This window comes from Thermothielavioides terrestris, chromosome 2 (genome assembly GCF_000226115.1).
Source record: "Thermothielavioides terrestris NRRL 8126 chromosome 2, complete sequence".
Classification (NCBI taxonomy): domain Eukaryota; kingdom Fungi; phylum Ascomycota; class Sordariomycetes; order Sordariales; family Chaetomiaceae; genus Thermothielavioides; species Thermothielavioides terrestris.
Window position 1 is genome coordinate 1,825,333 of NC_016458.1, and position 16,369 is coordinate 1,841,701.

At 60.8% G+C, this 16,369-nt stretch overlaps 6 protein-coding genes across 6 annotated transcripts; 2 read left to right on the forward strand and 4 right to left on the reverse strand.

Annotated features, from left to right (window-relative positions):
• Positions 1-34: 34 nt before the first annotated feature.
• Positions 35-1,403, reverse strand: THITE_2169937 (60S ribosomal protein L24). Its single transcript, XM_003651596.1, has 3 exons — positions 1,292-1,403; positions 954-1,097; positions 35-780 (listed from the first exon to the last, which is right to left on the reverse strand). Exons 1-3 carry the CDS (start codon positions 1,340-1,342, stop codon positions 490-492), a joined length of 486 nt encoding a protein of 161 aa, XP_003651644.1. The 5' UTR covers positions 1,343-1,403; the 3' UTR covers positions 35-489.
• Positions 1,404-1,774: 371 nt separating this feature from the next.
• THITE_2112167 (uncharacterized protein) lies at positions 1,775-3,562 on the forward strand. The gene is made up of 4 exons (XM_003651597.1): positions 1,775-1,933; positions 2,010-2,040; positions 2,103-2,386; positions 2,474-3,562. Exons 1-4 carry the CDS (start codon positions 1,795-1,797, stop codon positions 3,487-3,489), a joined length of 1,470 nt encoding a protein of 489 aa, XP_003651645.1. The 5' UTR covers positions 1,775-1,794; the 3' UTR covers positions 3,490-3,562.
• Positions 3,563-3,805: 243 nt separating this feature from the next.
• THITE_2045627 (uncharacterized protein) lies at positions 3,806-4,518 on the reverse strand (the record flags this gene model as incomplete). Its single annotated transcript, XM_003651598.1, has 3 exons — positions 3,806-4,035; positions 4,108-4,280; positions 4,463-4,518. The coding sequence occupies 3 exons, from the start codon at positions 4,516-4,518 to the stop codon at positions 3,806-3,808; spliced, it is 459 nt and encodes a 152-aa protein (XP_003651646.1).
• Positions 4,519-4,900: 382 nt separating this feature from the next.
• Positions 4,901-5,837, reverse strand: THITE_2112176 (uncharacterized protein). Its single transcript, XM_003651599.1, has 3 exons — positions 5,683-5,837; positions 5,426-5,610; positions 4,901-5,343 (listed from the first exon to the last, which is right to left on the reverse strand). The coding sequence occupies exons 1-3, from the start codon at positions 5,733-5,735 to the stop codon at positions 5,186-5,188; spliced, it is 396 nt and encodes a 131-aa protein (XP_003651647.1). The 5' UTR covers positions 5,736-5,837; the 3' UTR covers positions 4,901-5,185.
• A 2,086-nt stretch (positions 5,838-7,923) lies between these two features.
• Positions 7,924-11,506, forward strand: THITE_2112178 (uncharacterized protein). Its single transcript, XM_003651600.1, has 3 exons — positions 7,924-8,728; positions 8,793-11,144; positions 11,267-11,506. Exons 1-3 carry the CDS (start codon positions 8,188-8,190, stop codon positions 11,398-11,400), a joined length of 3,027 nt encoding a protein of 1,008 aa, XP_003651648.1. The 5' UTR covers positions 7,924-8,187; the 3' UTR covers positions 11,401-11,506.
• Positions 11,507-12,454: 948 nt separating this feature from the next.
• On the reverse strand, positions 12,455-16,365 carry THITE_2086793 (uncharacterized protein; the record flags this gene model as incomplete). The annotated part of the gene is made up of 3 exons (XM_003651601.1): positions 12,455-15,020; positions 15,132-15,555; positions 15,648-16,365. The coding sequence occupies 3 exons, from the start codon at positions 16,363-16,365 to the stop codon at positions 12,455-12,457; spliced, it is 3,708 nt and encodes a 1,235-aa protein (XP_003651649.1).
• Between the last annotated feature and the right edge of the window lie 4 nt (positions 16,366-16,369).

Consider the following 16,369-nt stretch of genomic DNA (forward strand, 5'->3'; position numbering starts at 1 on the left):
AAAAGAGAGCAAGGAGTTAAAGCAAGAATGTGTGTGGGTGCGTGATCGGGAAGAGGTCGTCGATTCGCATCTCGGAGTCTGGCAGATGAGCTGCGCTGCATCCTCCATACCGTAGAGACCCATCACTGCCCAGGGCGCCCGTTGCTGTCAGACCAAATGTATGCATACATCAGTCGCCATACCGTGAGCTACCCATGCAGATGCCCTTCCCCCTGTCACGCAGGATCCATGCAACCGGCCCCTTTGAGAAAAACAAGTTGATTTCTTGTCAACTTGTTGCGAGAGCGCAGAAACCCTTTAAGAGAGCTGAGCAGGCAATAACCCGAGTACCGACCGACCGACTCCAGCAGTTTTCCCTTCCGGCCACAGGCAAGACCGCAAGACAACCATTTCATCTATTGCGCTCCTCTCATGACCTGGTTTCCCGTTGCCCCAAGAAGAACATCGCACCCCATCCCAGACCAGCAACCACCAAAAGCAGATGAGTCCTTAACGGCTCTTGGCGGCAACCTTGACCGGCGCACCCTTGGCGCCCTGCTTGCTGGCGATGCGGCCCTGCGGCTGGCCCTTGGCGGCCTGGGCGGCCAACTTCGCCTTCTCGGCCTTCTTGGCGGCCTGCGCGGCCTGCTTCTTCTCCTTGCTCTCCTTGATGGCGGCCAGGCGGGCGGCGCTCCGGGCCTCCGGGCGCATCGACCGGCGCTCCTTGATCACATCGAGCGAGGCACCGACGATCGCACGCTGCGACTTGACGGTGCGGCGCGTGCGCTTCTTGGCGACTTCCTGTCGGGGGAGTCAGCACGCCGTTTCCGGTCCATATTCCTCTCCATGCAATGTCCGTCAATGGGCCCTCATAACATCCGTCCTCCCCGGTCACCGTTCCCAAAAACCCTCCCCCCCCAATCGTTTCATCGCGGACTCCGGGCGTGTGCGAAAGCATAAGAGAGATATCGTACCTCAGAGATACCCTTGCGGTGTTGTCTCCGGTAGAGAACCGTCCAGGCGATGCGGCGGGGGTTCTTGCGCTGGAGGAAGAGCGACTCGGACTTGCCGTTCTGGAACCGGAAGATCTTGCTGTCGCCACGGACATACAGCTTACCCTGCAATCAAGAATACGGTCAGAATCGTTGAATTTTCCGGCCGGCAACGACTTTCCCCAAACTCCCACAGATGAACTCCCCACCCCGGCCCCGGTCTGGCGTCATTCGGCTTCGAGAGCAGGTATCGCGTCGGTCGGCGGCTCGGGGTGGGAAGTCCTCTGTCGGTCGCAGTCGTGGAACCGGGCAATCCGTACCTTGCCGGGGTAAATCCGCTGGCCGGAGAAAGAATCGTCGTACGTTCTCATCTTGGCGGATGGTTGTCGGAGTTGTCGTTGTCGGGGTTGCTTCCTCTGAGTTCACGGATCCAGGTCGATTTTCGCCAAAATCTGGTGTGCAGGTTGTGGGATAGGGCTGCCTCGTGATAGGCTGGATATGGTAGCCACACTGCCCCGCTTTTGCAGTGAGTGGCTAAAGTTGATCTCGGCTTACACCAGCCACACTATGATGTCGGCAGTTTGGGCATATGACAGATAGGTGCATTTGCTTGTTAAAGTTTGGCTTGAATGACATCGAAACCCAACTGGTAGCTGCCAGATAATGTGCTAACAGAAGTTGATCACTCTCCCTGGTCTCGCGAATCGCAGCCACAGCCAATTCGCAATTGCAACCCTAACCCTCATCATCTCGGTCACCCCTTACCTCCTCTTCTCACATCTCCATGAGCTGCTGAACTCCAGGTGTGGAGCGGCAGCTTACAATGGCAGTCGATGTCGATGCCGATGCCATAGCATCTGCTGTGTTGGATGAGTTTAGGAAACTCCCGGCTAAGCGCAAGCCCGCTGTACGGGACAATGGGCTCCGGGAATGGGTGCCCATGAGCGGCATCGTCGTCAAAGGTAGCCTTCAAGTCGATGGATGAGCTTCACACGTTTGCCGGTATGCACAGGCACTGACTTGACACCTCGAGATCAGGGCCGGATTTTCTGAAATGTGTGGCATTGGCGTGAGTCTACCGCCCACATGTAACCTTCTCCTTTTCTTGATCGGGCCTCTGATACCTTCCAGAACCGGCATGAAGTGCCTCCCAGCCTCTAAGCTGGCTCAGGCCAACGGCGTCGCCCTCCACGACTGGCACGCCGAGGTTCTCGCCATCCGCGCCTTCAACCGTTTCCTGCTGGACGAGTGTCGCCGCCTGGCCCAGGACAGCACCTACGAGTCCGAGTTCCTGCGGCGGCGAACGCGAGAGGAGCTCGCAACTAATGCAGGCACGCTTACTGGCCCCTGGCACCGCCAGCCCTTCGCCTGGCGTGAGGAGCTCACCCTGCATATGTACTGCTCCGAAGCACCCTGTACGTCCCCGCTACCGTCTCGTCTCAGCGCCAAACACACCTTCGTACTGGCAGTGGCCGCCAACTAACAAACAACCGCCCACCCAGGCGGCGATGCTTCCATGGAACTAGTTATGTCTTCCCAACCAGACGCCACCCCTTGGACCATTCCCGCTTCCCTCTCCCCAGCGCCCTCCCCAACACCGCCACCACCACCAAACACCGTCACCACCACCACCACCGAGTCCCTCCTTCCAACCACAACCCCAACCCCAGCTCCAACCCAACCAGCCACCACCACCACCAGCACCCCTCTCCTCCTAGGCCGCGGCTACTTCTCGCGCCTGGGCATCGTGCGGCGCAAGCCGGCCCGCCCGGACTCGCCGCCGACGCTGTCCAAGTCGTGCAGCGACAAGCTGGCGCTGAAGCAGTGCGCCTCGCTGCTGGGCGCGCTGGCCGCGCTGCTGGTCTCGCCGCGCGGCGCGTACCTGGCCACGCTGGTCCTCCCCGCCGCGCAGTACGACGCGGGCGCGTGCCGGCGGTGTTTTGGAGGTGGCGCGGGGGTTGCTGGGGCTGGGCCTGATTCTAATAGTTCTGGGGGTGGGGGTGGACTTGGTGGTGGTGGTGGCGGTAGTGGTGATACAAAAGCGGCGGCGGGGAGGATGGCCGCGGTGAGCGGCCGGGTGTGGGATGGGACGGGGTATGGGTTCGTGCCGCTGCGGGTGGTCACCACGAAGAAGGAGTTTGAGTTCTCGCGCAGGAGCTTGACCGCGGCCGCGAACGGTGGCGGGGAGATCAAATTGGCGGCGAGTAACCTTGCGGTTGCGTGGACGAGGAACGGGGAGGTGGAGGAGGGCCTAATCGGCGGAGTGCTGCAGGGCAGGAAGGCGTTTGACGTGAAAGGCGCGAGCCTGACGTCGCGGAGGAAGATGTGGGCGGCTGCGGTGGAGGTTGCGGCGGCATTGGGGGATGAGGAGATCGCAAGGGCACTGGGAAAGGATACGTATGACGGCGTGAAGGAGGGGCCACTGCTAGCATCGAGGAGGATCGTGAAGCAAGAGGTTCGAGAGGAAGCGCTTAAGGGATGGCAGAGAAACGTTGGAGATGGTAACTTCCATCTCTGATTATGTCCCAGCCCCCGCATCGCATGCTCGTGCAGCAATGCATATACTTGGCACCCTTGGAGCTATCACCTCCAGGAGCGATCACATGGCGCTTGTTGTTTTCGACATGATCATGATGGAATGCTCGAGTCCATCATTCGTTCCTTCACATCCCTCCTGGCCAGGACTCTCTCGGGGGCCGATACAAAATACCATAAGACGCCGCCTTCCATTTCCGAGAAAAACACATGCGGTTCTGCTCCCTCTCAAACCAAGCCGGCGAGAGGGCAGAGTGGGCCAATTTGGGGCAAGATTTTATTTCCGAAATCATAGACGCTTACTCGACCTTGTTCTCGAAGCTCTCGCCAGCCACAAGGTCGGGAATCTCGTCGTCGTCAGCCTCCTTCTCGCCCTTCTGCATGTTCTGGTAGCTCTCGGCCAGCTTGCGGAGCGAGGCGAGAGAATCGGGCCCGAGCTGGTTCAGGATGCCGGGAACAAGCTCAGTGAGCTCCTTGTCTTCGCCGTTGCCGTAGATGGCGAAGGTGTTGGCCGGGACAGCGGCGTGCACTGCAGACGGCATTTGTCAGCACACAGCAGTCTCCTCCCCCTCTTCCGACTGTCGGCTAGGCCGCAACGCACCCTTGGGAGCGGCAAAGTGGATGACGTTGCCGTCGCTCTTGAACATGTTGACCTCCTCGATGGCCTGGATGGGCTGGACATTGAGCTTCTTGAGCGTCTGCTGCAGCTTCTTGTCGTCGCCGGAAGACCGCGCGGGGGCGCGCTTCACCTTCCTCCGGGGAGTGCCCTTGCCACTATGCGTCACAAAAACCCGTCAGAATTTCCGAATCTCGACATATTTCGGGGGAAGGGGGGGTGCTCTATGCAATCTCGGCGCAGCGGCTTGGTGTAGGACGTGTGCGGACATACCCTGCACAGCGAGGTGGGTTAGTCGGGCGATCCGGAGCGGGGCAGCCGACGGCGGGGGCACAGCAACATACCGATACGAGCAGAAGCGCCCAGCTTCTTGAGTCGTTCCTGAACGTCCGCCATGTTGGGATGTGTTTGCGATGGAGGTTGCGGTGGTGGGGGGTGGTTCGAAAATGGCCGGGGCGACTCGGTGAAGCTGGAGCTTGGATCAATCAATTAGGTCAGCCTAGGGCAGCTCAGAGCCGATGCGCACACACACAGAGACCGCTTCAGGCAACTCGAAAACGCAATGGTAGGTGGTTTCCGCAGGTGCAAGACGGCGACTGGTGACGTACTCTGTCAATCGGGGATTATCTCCGGTCCTGGAGTCTTCTTGGAGTCTCGTGATAGGCCGGCGATGCCTCAATGTCCGGTCCGGTCGTCAGTGGTTGGGAGAAATTGTGTGCGCTTGGGCCCTGATATTTTTTCGCTGCCGCATTAACGTTGACCCCACTCTGACACCCGCTGGCCTCCCCTCACCGAGGCTTCACCTTGCTGGGGCGCCACGGGCATCGATTGTTGACAGTCTAAGTTCAAAGTCGCGACAATGTGAATTGAGCGAGTTATTGGGCCCCTGATGGGTGCCATACATTCTGAACACAAAAGACCCCCAAACTCTGTGCCCAAACGCCTTGCATTCCTACATTGCATTCCTCCAGTCATTCTTCCCCGTCGTTGCACACTCCCAGAGCCGCAGACACACGCATCGTACAGTTGAGCAGTCATCCGCCCTGTCCTTCCGCCAGCCGTATCACCGTCCTTCGGACTCAGACGACACCGGCTGTGCCGGCAACCCGGCCTCCCTCCTGATGGCTTCTCTCCTGGCTTTTGCCTCCTCTGCCATCCTCGCTGCCTCCGCGGCGGCCTGCCTTGCCCGCTCCTTCTCTGCCTCCGCCTGCACGATCCATACTGCAAACCGATCAGCTCTGTAGACCACAGTCTCCCGCCCCGAATTCCCATAATTCAGGGGTGGCATGGCTCGTCGACTCACTTGGCTTGTCGGATTTGGAGTACTCCTTGAGCCGCGTGACAAAGTCGTCAAACTCCTGCTGCCGCTCGACCCGCCGTTCCAGACTGCGCTTCTTCAGCTCCGGGTTATACCTCTGGAAGAGCTCTTCGTCGGTGGGCATCACCCATCGTGTGAGCGCCGGGCCGCCAACAATAACGGCACCGCCGCTTTGCGCCGTGGTGTTAACGAACTGCTCACATTCGGGGGAAGGCGACAATTGAAGGCAGGGGGTAACTCACACGACGAGCATCTTGGTCCATAACCACCAGTTGAAGGGCTTTTTGGCGGCCATTTTGGGAGTCACAGCTTCTACTGGTAACGGTTTGAGCTGGATATCCGCCGGTAAGGTAAGGTCCGCAGCTCTCCTGTGAACGATGTCATCCGTCCTGCAGGCTCGATGAGGTCAGCAGGCAATCCTCAACCTAACAAGGCTGGACGCAACAGAGGCCAGCGGCCGAAGCCAGCGCAGACCCACCAGCCGGCCGCAGCTGGCACCCAAACCAAGGAGGGAATCCAAGCGCTGCAAACGGTTGGAGACACCTAGCACCACGCTTGATTGGCAGAATGGACCCACTACATACATTCAGGTACGTGGTTCTCGCCCAACCAAATCTCGAATGCCGGGTGGAAAATGCAAGGGACGGAAACCCTCCCAACGTTGCTCCTTTCTTTCGCTCGAGAACCAATACCCGAACGCGTCTTTTGTCATGTCTCGAGGCAAGCCAGCGTGCGCGGCTGGGCTCCCGCCGCTGCCCTGCAGGCCGAGCCGAGACGAGCTGCTGCAGGTACGGAATACGGAGGTGGTGTTGGCTCCAAACACGCTCCAGTGTGCATTCAGTTATAATGCCAGACCTATTTACGGGTTGCACTGCACAGTGCGCGCCAACGCCGTCCGAATCTCAGCCGCACGTTTGACAGCAGAGATAGTCTCACAGGACGGGGCAAGCCTCTTCAGTTTCACGTAAGGTTGATAGGTAAGGAGCTGGAAGTACACTACAGCCAGCCCCGGCTGGTCCTCGGAGACTCGGCAATCGCCGGGCCGCCCTCAAAACGGGAGGAGTGGATGATCGCTCATGCGAGACCGGCCAGGACATAGTAAGAACGGAAGCCTGGGATGGCCTCAACCGGGAAAGCAAACCAGCCGCTGATCGTCACCCGAGAACTGACCCTGCAGAGCAGAGTCAGGAGACCGGTGGCGAACCTGTAGTGTAGGAGGTCCAGCTCCGGTTCACGTCATTTGTTTTGAGGTCAACAACCAAGCGTGCCTTGAACCCTAACCCAAGTTTCAGCTGGAAGCTGCTTGGACCAGGGAGTGTCAGAGACAGAGTAAGCTGTGTGACGAGGGGCTTTTGCTTTCTTCGGACGGTTTGATCAAGTCCGTTGACCTCGCCCAAAGCCCGATCAGATAGTTCACATTGCTCGAACTCGCCAGGCCTTGCGGCATGCGCTGGTCAAGTACGTTTGGTTGAGAGGACAACAAAAACTGAATGAACTCGCTACCCGTAATAACAAGTGCGATAACTTTCTGTATGGTTATCCTTAAAGAGGTCCCGCCAAGACTAATTTCGGAACCTACCGCTTACAAGTATTTACAAATCGCCACGGGGTGAGCGGGGTCGCCACGACTTCGAGCAACATCAACAACGAAGAATTGCAAAGACTCGTAGCAACAACTTCGCGAAACCTCAACCAAATCGAAAAAAAAGAAAACGAAGTTAACCCGTACCCTAACCTTAACCCGAATCCTAACCATTAACCCGAACCCTAACTAGCGGGGGGCTGACGCCGCCCCCCGTACCCCCGGCGAACTAACCCGTGGCTAACCCGTGGCGATAGTGCAAACCCCCTTGGCGGTCTTAGCAGGGTACTGACGCTGTAAAAACATTGCCGACAATTGGCCGAAATTAGTCTTGGCGGGACCTCTTTAAGATCCAGCTTCTGTATACGGAGAATAAATCATCAATCATGCATTGCCAATGGCGTGTGAGGACCCTGGCTGGCCCGAGCTAATAAACCGTTGCTGCGTGTAACCACCCCTGCCGCCAAGAAGGACGGGAACGTTAACTCACACTTTCCCCCCAGTTCCCATCCGAATCCGACTCTGGAGAGGGGTGCAATGGCCACGGCCACGGAATTAAGACACAATGCACCCCTTCTTTTGAGCTGTTGCACCTTTCAACTGATCGCGGTAGCAGAGCATACAGTCCAGAACTAACCGCCGGGCCAGCAGGCAATATATTCCATTCCTTTTTTTCGACACCTGGTTTCGAATTTACTTTTCTTTTCCGTTCCCATTCTCACTCTCTGTAACTTGTCCTTTTTTGCATCTTACGTACAGCGACCACATCGTCAACGGCGACGGCGACAACGACGGCGGCCGATCTTTAAAACGGTCTCGGTTGTTGCGGGTTGCTTAAAAGTGTGGGTTCCGCGAGGCCGCCGACCGTGCCGTTCGGCCATCTGTTGTTGCCCTGCCTGCACTGTGCGCTTCGAATCCGCTCGGCACAAGGATCAGTCACTGTTCAATCAACCCCTCCGGAATTTCGCTTCGACCATGCGACCGCTTTGATTAGCACTGCGCCGTCAAGTAGCCCTCGGTAGCCATCGGAGCATCGACAGCAGCACCCGCGCGCGACGATCCAGGCATGCGTTTCCCGACTGACTGCCGTTGCGCCTAAAGTCCACGCAAGACACTCGACTCGCCTCCGAGACGGGAGAACGCGCTGCTAAGCCGGGAGAGCAGGATGGCGTACAACGGTCAATATGCTGGGGGGCCGGGACCGGGACTGGGACCGCAGCGCCCTCCGCCGCAGCGACAGTACCCTCCAGGCCCCGGGGGTCCTCCCCAGCAGTACAATGCGCCGCCGCAGCACCAGCAGTACGATCAGCACCAGGACGGTTACGGCCACGCTTACGATGGTTACGGCAATGGATACGATCAGAGCTATGGTCAGGGGTATGGCGGACAGTACGACGACAGGGGCTACGAAAGAGGAGGTCCTCCGAATCAGGACTACCAGCAGGACTACCAACAGGACTACCCGCAGGAATACCAGCAGGAATACTACGATCCCGGGCCGAACGCACCGGGTAGGGGCGGGCCACCGATGCCGGGAGGAAGAGGGGGTCCCATGAGGCCTCCGCCCGGAGATGCTGGACGAGGGGGCCCCTACCCGCCTCGTGGCGGCGGCTACGCACCAGGTCCTGGTGGTCCCCCAGGCCCCGCAGGCCGCGGCTATCCTCCCCCCAGCCGAGATGGTCGGCCCGCAAACTTGGATCCTGGCGGTGAGTGTGTAGCTGGCGTTGTGCAACTACCGTCCCCCTCCGGCACTTGCTAACTCCCTGTTAGCGAATCGCCCACCCACGGGTGGTCCCCGCCCGGCAAGTCCTGGCGGCCCAGGTTTTGGAGGCCCTTTCCCCGCGTTCCCTGGTGCGCAACACAAGACGGATCTGGAACGGGAGCAGCAAATCGTAGCGCAGATGGCAGGCATGGATATCTCGGCGCAAGGCCAGAGGCCCCCCGGAAGGGGCCCCAACGGTGCGCCCCCGCAACAACGGGGTCCAATGCGCCCTCCTCCAAACGGCTATGGGGGACCGGGTCCGATGGGACTCCCTCGTGCTGCGACACAACCCTATCCTCCGCATGACTACCCTGATCAACGGCGCGGTCCTCATCCGGGACCTGGATACGGCCCCCAGGCGGGCGCCTACCCGGAAGACGGTTTCGGTCCTCCGCCTCGAAGCATGACCATGCCGGCTAGAGACCACATGGATATGCGCCAAGCGGGCCCTCCAATCCGCCGGGATAGTGCTGGTGCGCCCTACAGCGACCCCGTTGCTCGCGGCATGCCACAGAGACCGAGTACCGCACAAGGGATGCGACAGCCACCTCAGAGGATATACCCACCAAACAACAACGGCCCTCCTCAAGAGGGATACCGGGAACCCCCGCACAGGGCCGGTCCAGACTCGGGTTACGGAGGCCAGGACCGTCCTTCGTCCATCGACAATTTCTACGACTATTACGGGGCCAACGATGGCTATCCGGCGCAGAACCCTGCATCAGAAACCTCCGAGCTTCCGAACTTTGATGCCATATCGTCGCAGCGCCCTAGGACCTCGTTCGACAGACACATGCAAGCCGGTCCGCAGCCGCGGGAGCAGGCTCAGCGTGGGCCCGGCCGGTACCCCGAGGTCAGCAGGGCAAAGTCTCAGCCCGACTTACGCAACTCGCAGACTGCCGTATTCGAGATGGCCGGCGACGTTCCCCCGCTACCTACGCAGCAGCCAGGCCAGCCGCACCAGCCACCACCAGGAGGAGGCTTGCCCGGCGGTCCCCAGCCGTACCAGCAGCGGTCGCCTCCTCCGCCTGGGCAACCTGGTCCGGCTCCCGGACCGGGCTTGCCTCCAGGCCCAGCTCCGTACAGACCCGGAGCACAGCCGCCGCCTCAATCAGGTCCCAACCCGGACAGTCTGCCCTCGCATCCTACACCTGTCCGTCCAGGCCACATGCCCGGCTCGGTGGTGAACCTCAACGACCGGCCGCCGCCAGTGAGGAATTACAGCGGCGGCACTAACTATAGCGCTAATTCCAGCTACAGCGGCAACGCGCCGGCCCCGGCCGCTGGTGGCTACCCGCAGGGCCCGCCGCCTCCGCATCAAGCAGCCAATTCGCCTGCCCCAAAGCAGGCGGAAGCCCCCGTCACCGTTGAGGAGCTGGAGCACCTGCGCGCCGTCGTGAAGAACGACGCGGGCGACCAAGCCTCGGCGCTGCGCCTCGCCAAGCGCCTCGTTGAAGCCTCGGACGCGCTGGTGCCTAACCTCCCGGACCCGAAGGCGCGCGCGCGGTCCCGCGAACGGTACCTGGTCGACGCCCACAAGATCCTCCGCAAGCTCGAAAAGGCCAACAATCCGGACGCCATGTTCTTCCTCGCCGACTGCCTCGGGCGCGGGCTCTTCGGCAGCGAGCCGGACAACGCGCACGCCTTCTCGCTCTACCAGTCGGCCGCCAAGCTGGGCCACGCGGCGGCGGCGTACCGCACGGCCGTGTGCTGCGAGATCGGCAACGACGAGGGCGGCGGCACGCGCAAGGACCCGCTCAAGGCCATCCAGTGGTACAAGCGCGCGGCCACGCTCGGCGACACGCCCGCCATGTACAAGGTCGGCATGATCCTGCTCAAGGGCCTGCTGGGCCAGCCGCGCAACCCGCGCGAGGCCATCAGCTGGCTCAAGCGCGCCGCGGAGCGCGCCGACGCCGAGAACCCGCACGCGCTGCACGAGCTGGCCCTGCTGTACGAGAGCGCCGAGCCCAACGACGTGATCATCCGCGACGAGCCCTACGCCTTCAGCCTGTTCAAGCAGGCCGGCGAGCTGGGCTACAAGTTCAGCCAGTTCCGCCTCGGCTGCGCCTACGAGTACGGCCTGCTCGGCTGCCCCATCGACCCGCGCCAGTCCATCCAGTGGTACAGCCGCGCCGCCACCCAGGGCGAGCACCAGAGCGAGCTGGCCCTCTCGGGCTGGTATCTGACCGGCAGCGAGGGCGTGCTGCAGCAGAGCGACACCGAGGCCTATCTCTGGGCCCGCAGGGCCGCCATGGCCGGCCTGGCCAAGGCCGAGTATGCCATGGGCTACTTCACCGAGGTCGGCATCGGCGTGCCGGCCAACCTGGAGGATGCGAAGAGGTGGTATTGGAGGGCTGCTGGTATGTTTTTTTTTTGTTCCTTCCCTGCCTTCCCCCCTTCGCGAATGAATCCTGTGTGAAGAAGGAGATAAGAGGGGAAGAGAGAGAGATTGACTGCTAACACTGCCACGCGACAACAACAGCCCAGGATTTCCCCAAGGCAAGAGAGCGGCTCGAAGACCTCAAGCGCTCCGGCAAGAGCGGCCCGCGTCCGAGGGAGAGGATATCGCGCAGCAAGATTGGCAAGCAGCAGGAGGGCGAGTGCACTGTCATGTGAGTGCCTGTCCATCTCGGTTAGCCGCTCAAGAGGCGGTGACCCTGGTGCTCCATGGATATGAAGTGGGATATGAGGCTATAATTGTTTGGCCGGCGTTGGAAGAACGGCGCAACATCAATACGAGAGAAATGAATGCCCGGTATCTGAGCCATCGAATGAGCAAAGTTTTGTGGCACAGACAAGGTCGTGGGGGCTGCCAGGGGCCGGCCCAGTCACGAAGCCTCCTTTTGTTTCCTGCATTGTATGTACTTCAAGGAACATGGATGGTCATTTACGCTGCAGCTGGGTTCCTTCGGTTTTGGTGCCGAGACAGGACTGTGTGTTTGGTCTTGCCTATATACTCTTCGGACTTTCGGCCTGCGAGATAGCTGTAGGTGGAAGTCAACCATTCTCTGGGATGCTAATTGCGTGAGAACAGTTATGGATGCACATGTGTTGTAGATAGACATAGAAACACACCTTCAGATCCTGATATTTGCAATCTTGGAAGGTCTAGGAGGACGTGAAGGCCACTTTCCACATTCTATAGTGAACCTACTTACCACTGGGGGAAAAAAATGCAGTGGGTTAGGAAGATGCAAACTGAACCGGAGACAGCCTGGGTGAGAGATGAGCAATCAAGATTTTCGCGACTTGGTTTGTACAACCATACATAACACCAAACATCCTTCCACCGTATCCCAGAGGAAAGCCCGAGACCAACTCCAGTGACTCCTGAACCCCTGAGCCAAGCAATCGAATCCCAACCGAGCCTTGCGGCTACCCAGTCTCGTGCGCCAAACCATGCTCTGTGATGCCATCGTCCTCTATCTCTATTGACCTCCCCCTTTTTTTCTTTTCTTTTCTTTTTTTTTTTTTTTTTTTTTCCTTTTTTTCTTTTTTGGGTCTTGTTTCCATTGCTTTCCCCCCTCCCCTCACGCACACACCCGTGCTTTCCCACTCCAACCTCTCCCACCACAAGCTGCTCCACGCAGCTGTGCTTTCTCCCTGCAAGAAAACGAAGAAAGAAAAACAAAAAAAAAAAAAAAAAAATCACCTCCCATCACCAAACCCTCTACTCCCCCTCTCCCTGCGCCGGACCCTCCTCCTCCTCCCGATCCGCAAAAACACCCCTCACATCCACCCGCCCAGCAGACTTCTTCCCCCACCGCTTCCGCGGCACCCGCAGCGACCCGCCAGCGTCGGCACGGTAGCCGCCGCCGCCGTTACCACCGCCGTTGCCGCTGTCATCGCGAGCCTTTCCTTTACCTCCCGCCGCCACCGCGGCGCTGCTGCTGCTGTCACTGCTGCCACCGTTGCCGCCGTTGGGCAGCATTACCCGGCTGGCACCGGCACCGCTACCGGCGGTGGGTTGTGCGGCCGGGCCTTGCACCCATGACGGGGGGCCCTCGACTGCCGACGATGATACAGGCGGCACAGCACCACGTGCCTGTGCCAGCGCTGGTGTCGACATGGGCCTAGGTACAGGTCCGGATCCATATCCGGGCCTGGCAGCCGGGGTGTGCGCACGGAACTGCGACCGGGACTGGGACCGAGATTGTGATCGGGACTGCGGCCGGGACCGGAACTGGGGCTGGGAATGGGGCCGAGGCTGCGATCGGGACTGCGGGCGGGACTGCAATCTCGACTGCGGCTGCGACCTGGACTGGGACTGCGAGTGCGAGCCTCTATCCTTTCCCTTGTCTTTGTTCGTGCTTGTCTTGTTGTGCTTCCACTTGCTGCGAGCGGGGCTCCTGGCGGACGTGGTGCTCTCGCGTGTTGCGGGCTGGTTGTTGGTGGGCGTGAGCGCGGTCCTGAGCGCGATTGCGGCTGCGTGGGTGCCGAGTGTGCTGGTGGTGCCCGTCTCATTGAGCTGGGCACGCGGGGTAGGGGTCGGGGTGGTGCCGCGGTTAGGGATGGGTTTGTTGTTGGGTTTGTTCTTAGACTTGGGGCGGCCCTGGTGGGGTGGCACTGGCTGCGCCGGGCCCGCTAGACCTTGAGTTTCTTCCTGCGGTTGGAAGAAAGGATGGGGCGGGTGTGCCTGTGGATGTGGGTGCAGGTGTGGATAGGCCGGGCGGTGGTTGTTGTAGTGGCGGGGATTGTAGAACAACACGCTGTAAGGCGGCATCGGGGGAGGAATCGGCGGCCAGTATGCTGCGGCCCGGTTAGGGTCCCAGGACTGTGAAGGGTGGGTGTTCTGCGCCATCCACCAGGGAGGAATCTGGCCCGGCCGGCGCGCCTGCGGATTGCGCCGCACCGTGGAGTTGAAGTAGTCTGGTTCGAGGCGCACATCTCCCGTGGCGCGGCGGGAGGGCTCTTCCAACTGCCAAGCGAAGTTCTCGTTGGGGTCGGGATGGTTCTTGGGTTCAGAGGGCTCGGCCAGTGCAGGGGCGCCATTGCCATCGCGCTCGTGCGGCTCGGCCTGCAAAGCGGTGCCATTGTCCTTGTGCTCGTTGTCAGCATGGCTATGAACGCGCTCGGTAGGGCTGCCCAGGGGTGAATGCACGCCAAAGTCTCCGAATGTGATGCGCCTCACGGGGCTGTCAAGGTGAACCCGGTTGGCGCTGGGCATTAAGACGGGACAGTCGTCCTGCTGCGCGGTGGGAGCTGGCGCGGTCTGGTTCTTCTCGGGCGATGTGCCTGGGAAACGGACTCGGATGGGGGTGTGTGAAGGTGAGTTGCTCAACGAGTCCTTGACGTGACCATGGCGCACATAGTTTTCCGAGAAGACAACTGCCTCAGACGGCGGCTTGGTCTGCACGGCAGTATCGCCCTCGGGAGCCGCAGGTGAGGGGGTAAGAGAGCAGTCATTCTGCGGCTGGGAGGAAAATTGAGGAGCTTGGGCCCGAGGAGTCTCAGGGGCAGGAGGAGGGCCCTCAACGACTGGAGGGTACCTCGGGAACCGCCGTGGGCCAACGCCGAAGAACACATTCGGGGGCGGGGGAACAGGAATTAGGCCGAATGGCATGGGCATGTTGGGCGGGCCGTTCGGAGGATGTGGGCCGAAATGACCACCAGGCGAGCGCGCGCGAGGGGGATGAACTGGGCCGCCAGGTCCGGGGAAGGAAGCCGTCCGAATCGCCCATCCACGAGGAGGGGTACGCTGGTAAACGTTCTGATGCTGCACAGAGTTATGAACCCAGCTATTGACCCGACCCGGTATACGAGCAGTCCCCGCGTCGATTGGGGAGGCAACGGGCTGCTTCAGCTCTTGGTGGCGGCTTGGGGTGGCTGGCAGCGTCGACGAGCCGGCGCTCCACTGCGACGTCGTGCGAGAAAATTCACGTGGGCGCCAGGTGCTGTTGACCGGCCGGGTTGGTTGCTGGCACTGGGCGGCGAGCGAGTGTTGGCGGCCTCGTGGCGGCGGGGCGCCGGAGTTGGGCACGAAGAACTTCGAAAACCACGGGTGGGTGACTTTCGCGTCGGCCAAGATCGGATGGACGTCCGGATGGACGTGCTCCTTCTGCTCGGCTGCCCTGGCGACCGCTAGTTGCGCGCTCGCTTCGCTGGTGTAGCGGACGAAGGCATATTTCTTGCGACCAGCCGGCACTTTCAACTGGCAATCCTCGACGTGACCCCAGCGACTGAAGTGTTCAACTAGGATTTCACGTATGTCGCTGTTATCGAGACCGGCCTGATGCCTAATGTCCGTGACATGCACGGAACGGGAGAGACGTGCGCACTTCTGACACGCACAGGGGAGACCGGCATGCGATTTGTTTGCCCATTGTGTTCTATTGCGGCAACCCGACAAGTCGCGAGGGGTGCCCGGGGGGTGCTGGGGGGCATTGGGCGACTTGGCCGCAGCAGGCTGCATGCTGGCCGACGTGGAGCGGTCCTGGGTTTGAGGGCGGCTCCGGCGCGGCAGCCGAGACGGGCCCGAGTTTTCCACACCGGCACCGCGAGTCGGCGACGAGTCGGCCGTCATGACGGGACGGACCGGGCCAGATCTGGAAGCCTGATGACGCACCCTTCTCGCGCGCTCGGCATCGGGGCTGGCGTCAACGACTGCGCCAGGTTGAATCCTGGCCGGGCGCGACCAGCTCGCCATGCTGGCCTCTGGGTGGGCAGTTGCCGGCCGGGCTGGCGTGGCCGGGAGCGAGTCAGAACGACGCCGAACGTGGCCATGCGACGCTTGCCGCGGCCACGAGAAGGTTGGCAACGATAGATCGTTGTCTTGGACCGGTCAGCGGCTGCTAATGAGCAGAGGGAGGGATGAAGGGCGTCGTCTGCGAAGAACGACGAGGGAAGGAAAAAGAAGCACTTACCATCCACCGAGAAAGCTCGCAGGGAGGGCTGGGGGATGTCCGCCGAGATGCCACCGCCAGCCAGCGAGCGACTCGGGCCGTACTCGATGTACCAGTGATGTAAGGCACCTCGAAGAACGGCGAGATCTCTATCTTCGCAGTCGCGGATTTCGGCTTGTTCGGCGGGGGCCAAGATGGCCAGGATGTCGCCGGTCTGGTTCCAGGTCGCCAGCCTGCAACGGTTCGACGCGCGGGTGCACCAGCGGTACGCCCAGGCGGCGATCTCGTCGAACTTGGCAGCATCCTCGTCGGCACGAGACAGTCCGAGTCGGGCCTCGTTCTCGTCGCACAGGTAATGCGCAACCTGCCAGAGATTCCAGGCGCCCACATGCCAGAGATCATGGCTGTCGAACCACTGGTACAGGTCTTCCCATGTCTTGGGCCGCGTCATTGTCGATACCACGTCGGCATGGGAGGCGCGAAGCTTTTCGGCACCGGTGCGAATCGAGTCGGCATCCCAGGCAATGATGGTGCGGTAGGGAGTGGTGGCGAGGTCCACGCGCCTGGGCTGCTTCACTTGGTGGTCCAGCGAAAGGAGGCAAGGTGCGTCGTCAGGCATGTTCCAGTAGAAGCCCATCAAGGGCTGCGGAATGATCATCGAGTTGGCCGTGCTGCCCCAGGTCCAGGCAGTTTTGGAAGAGCCCGGCAGGCGCACGCGCGGCGTCATAGCGAGGGCCATGTTG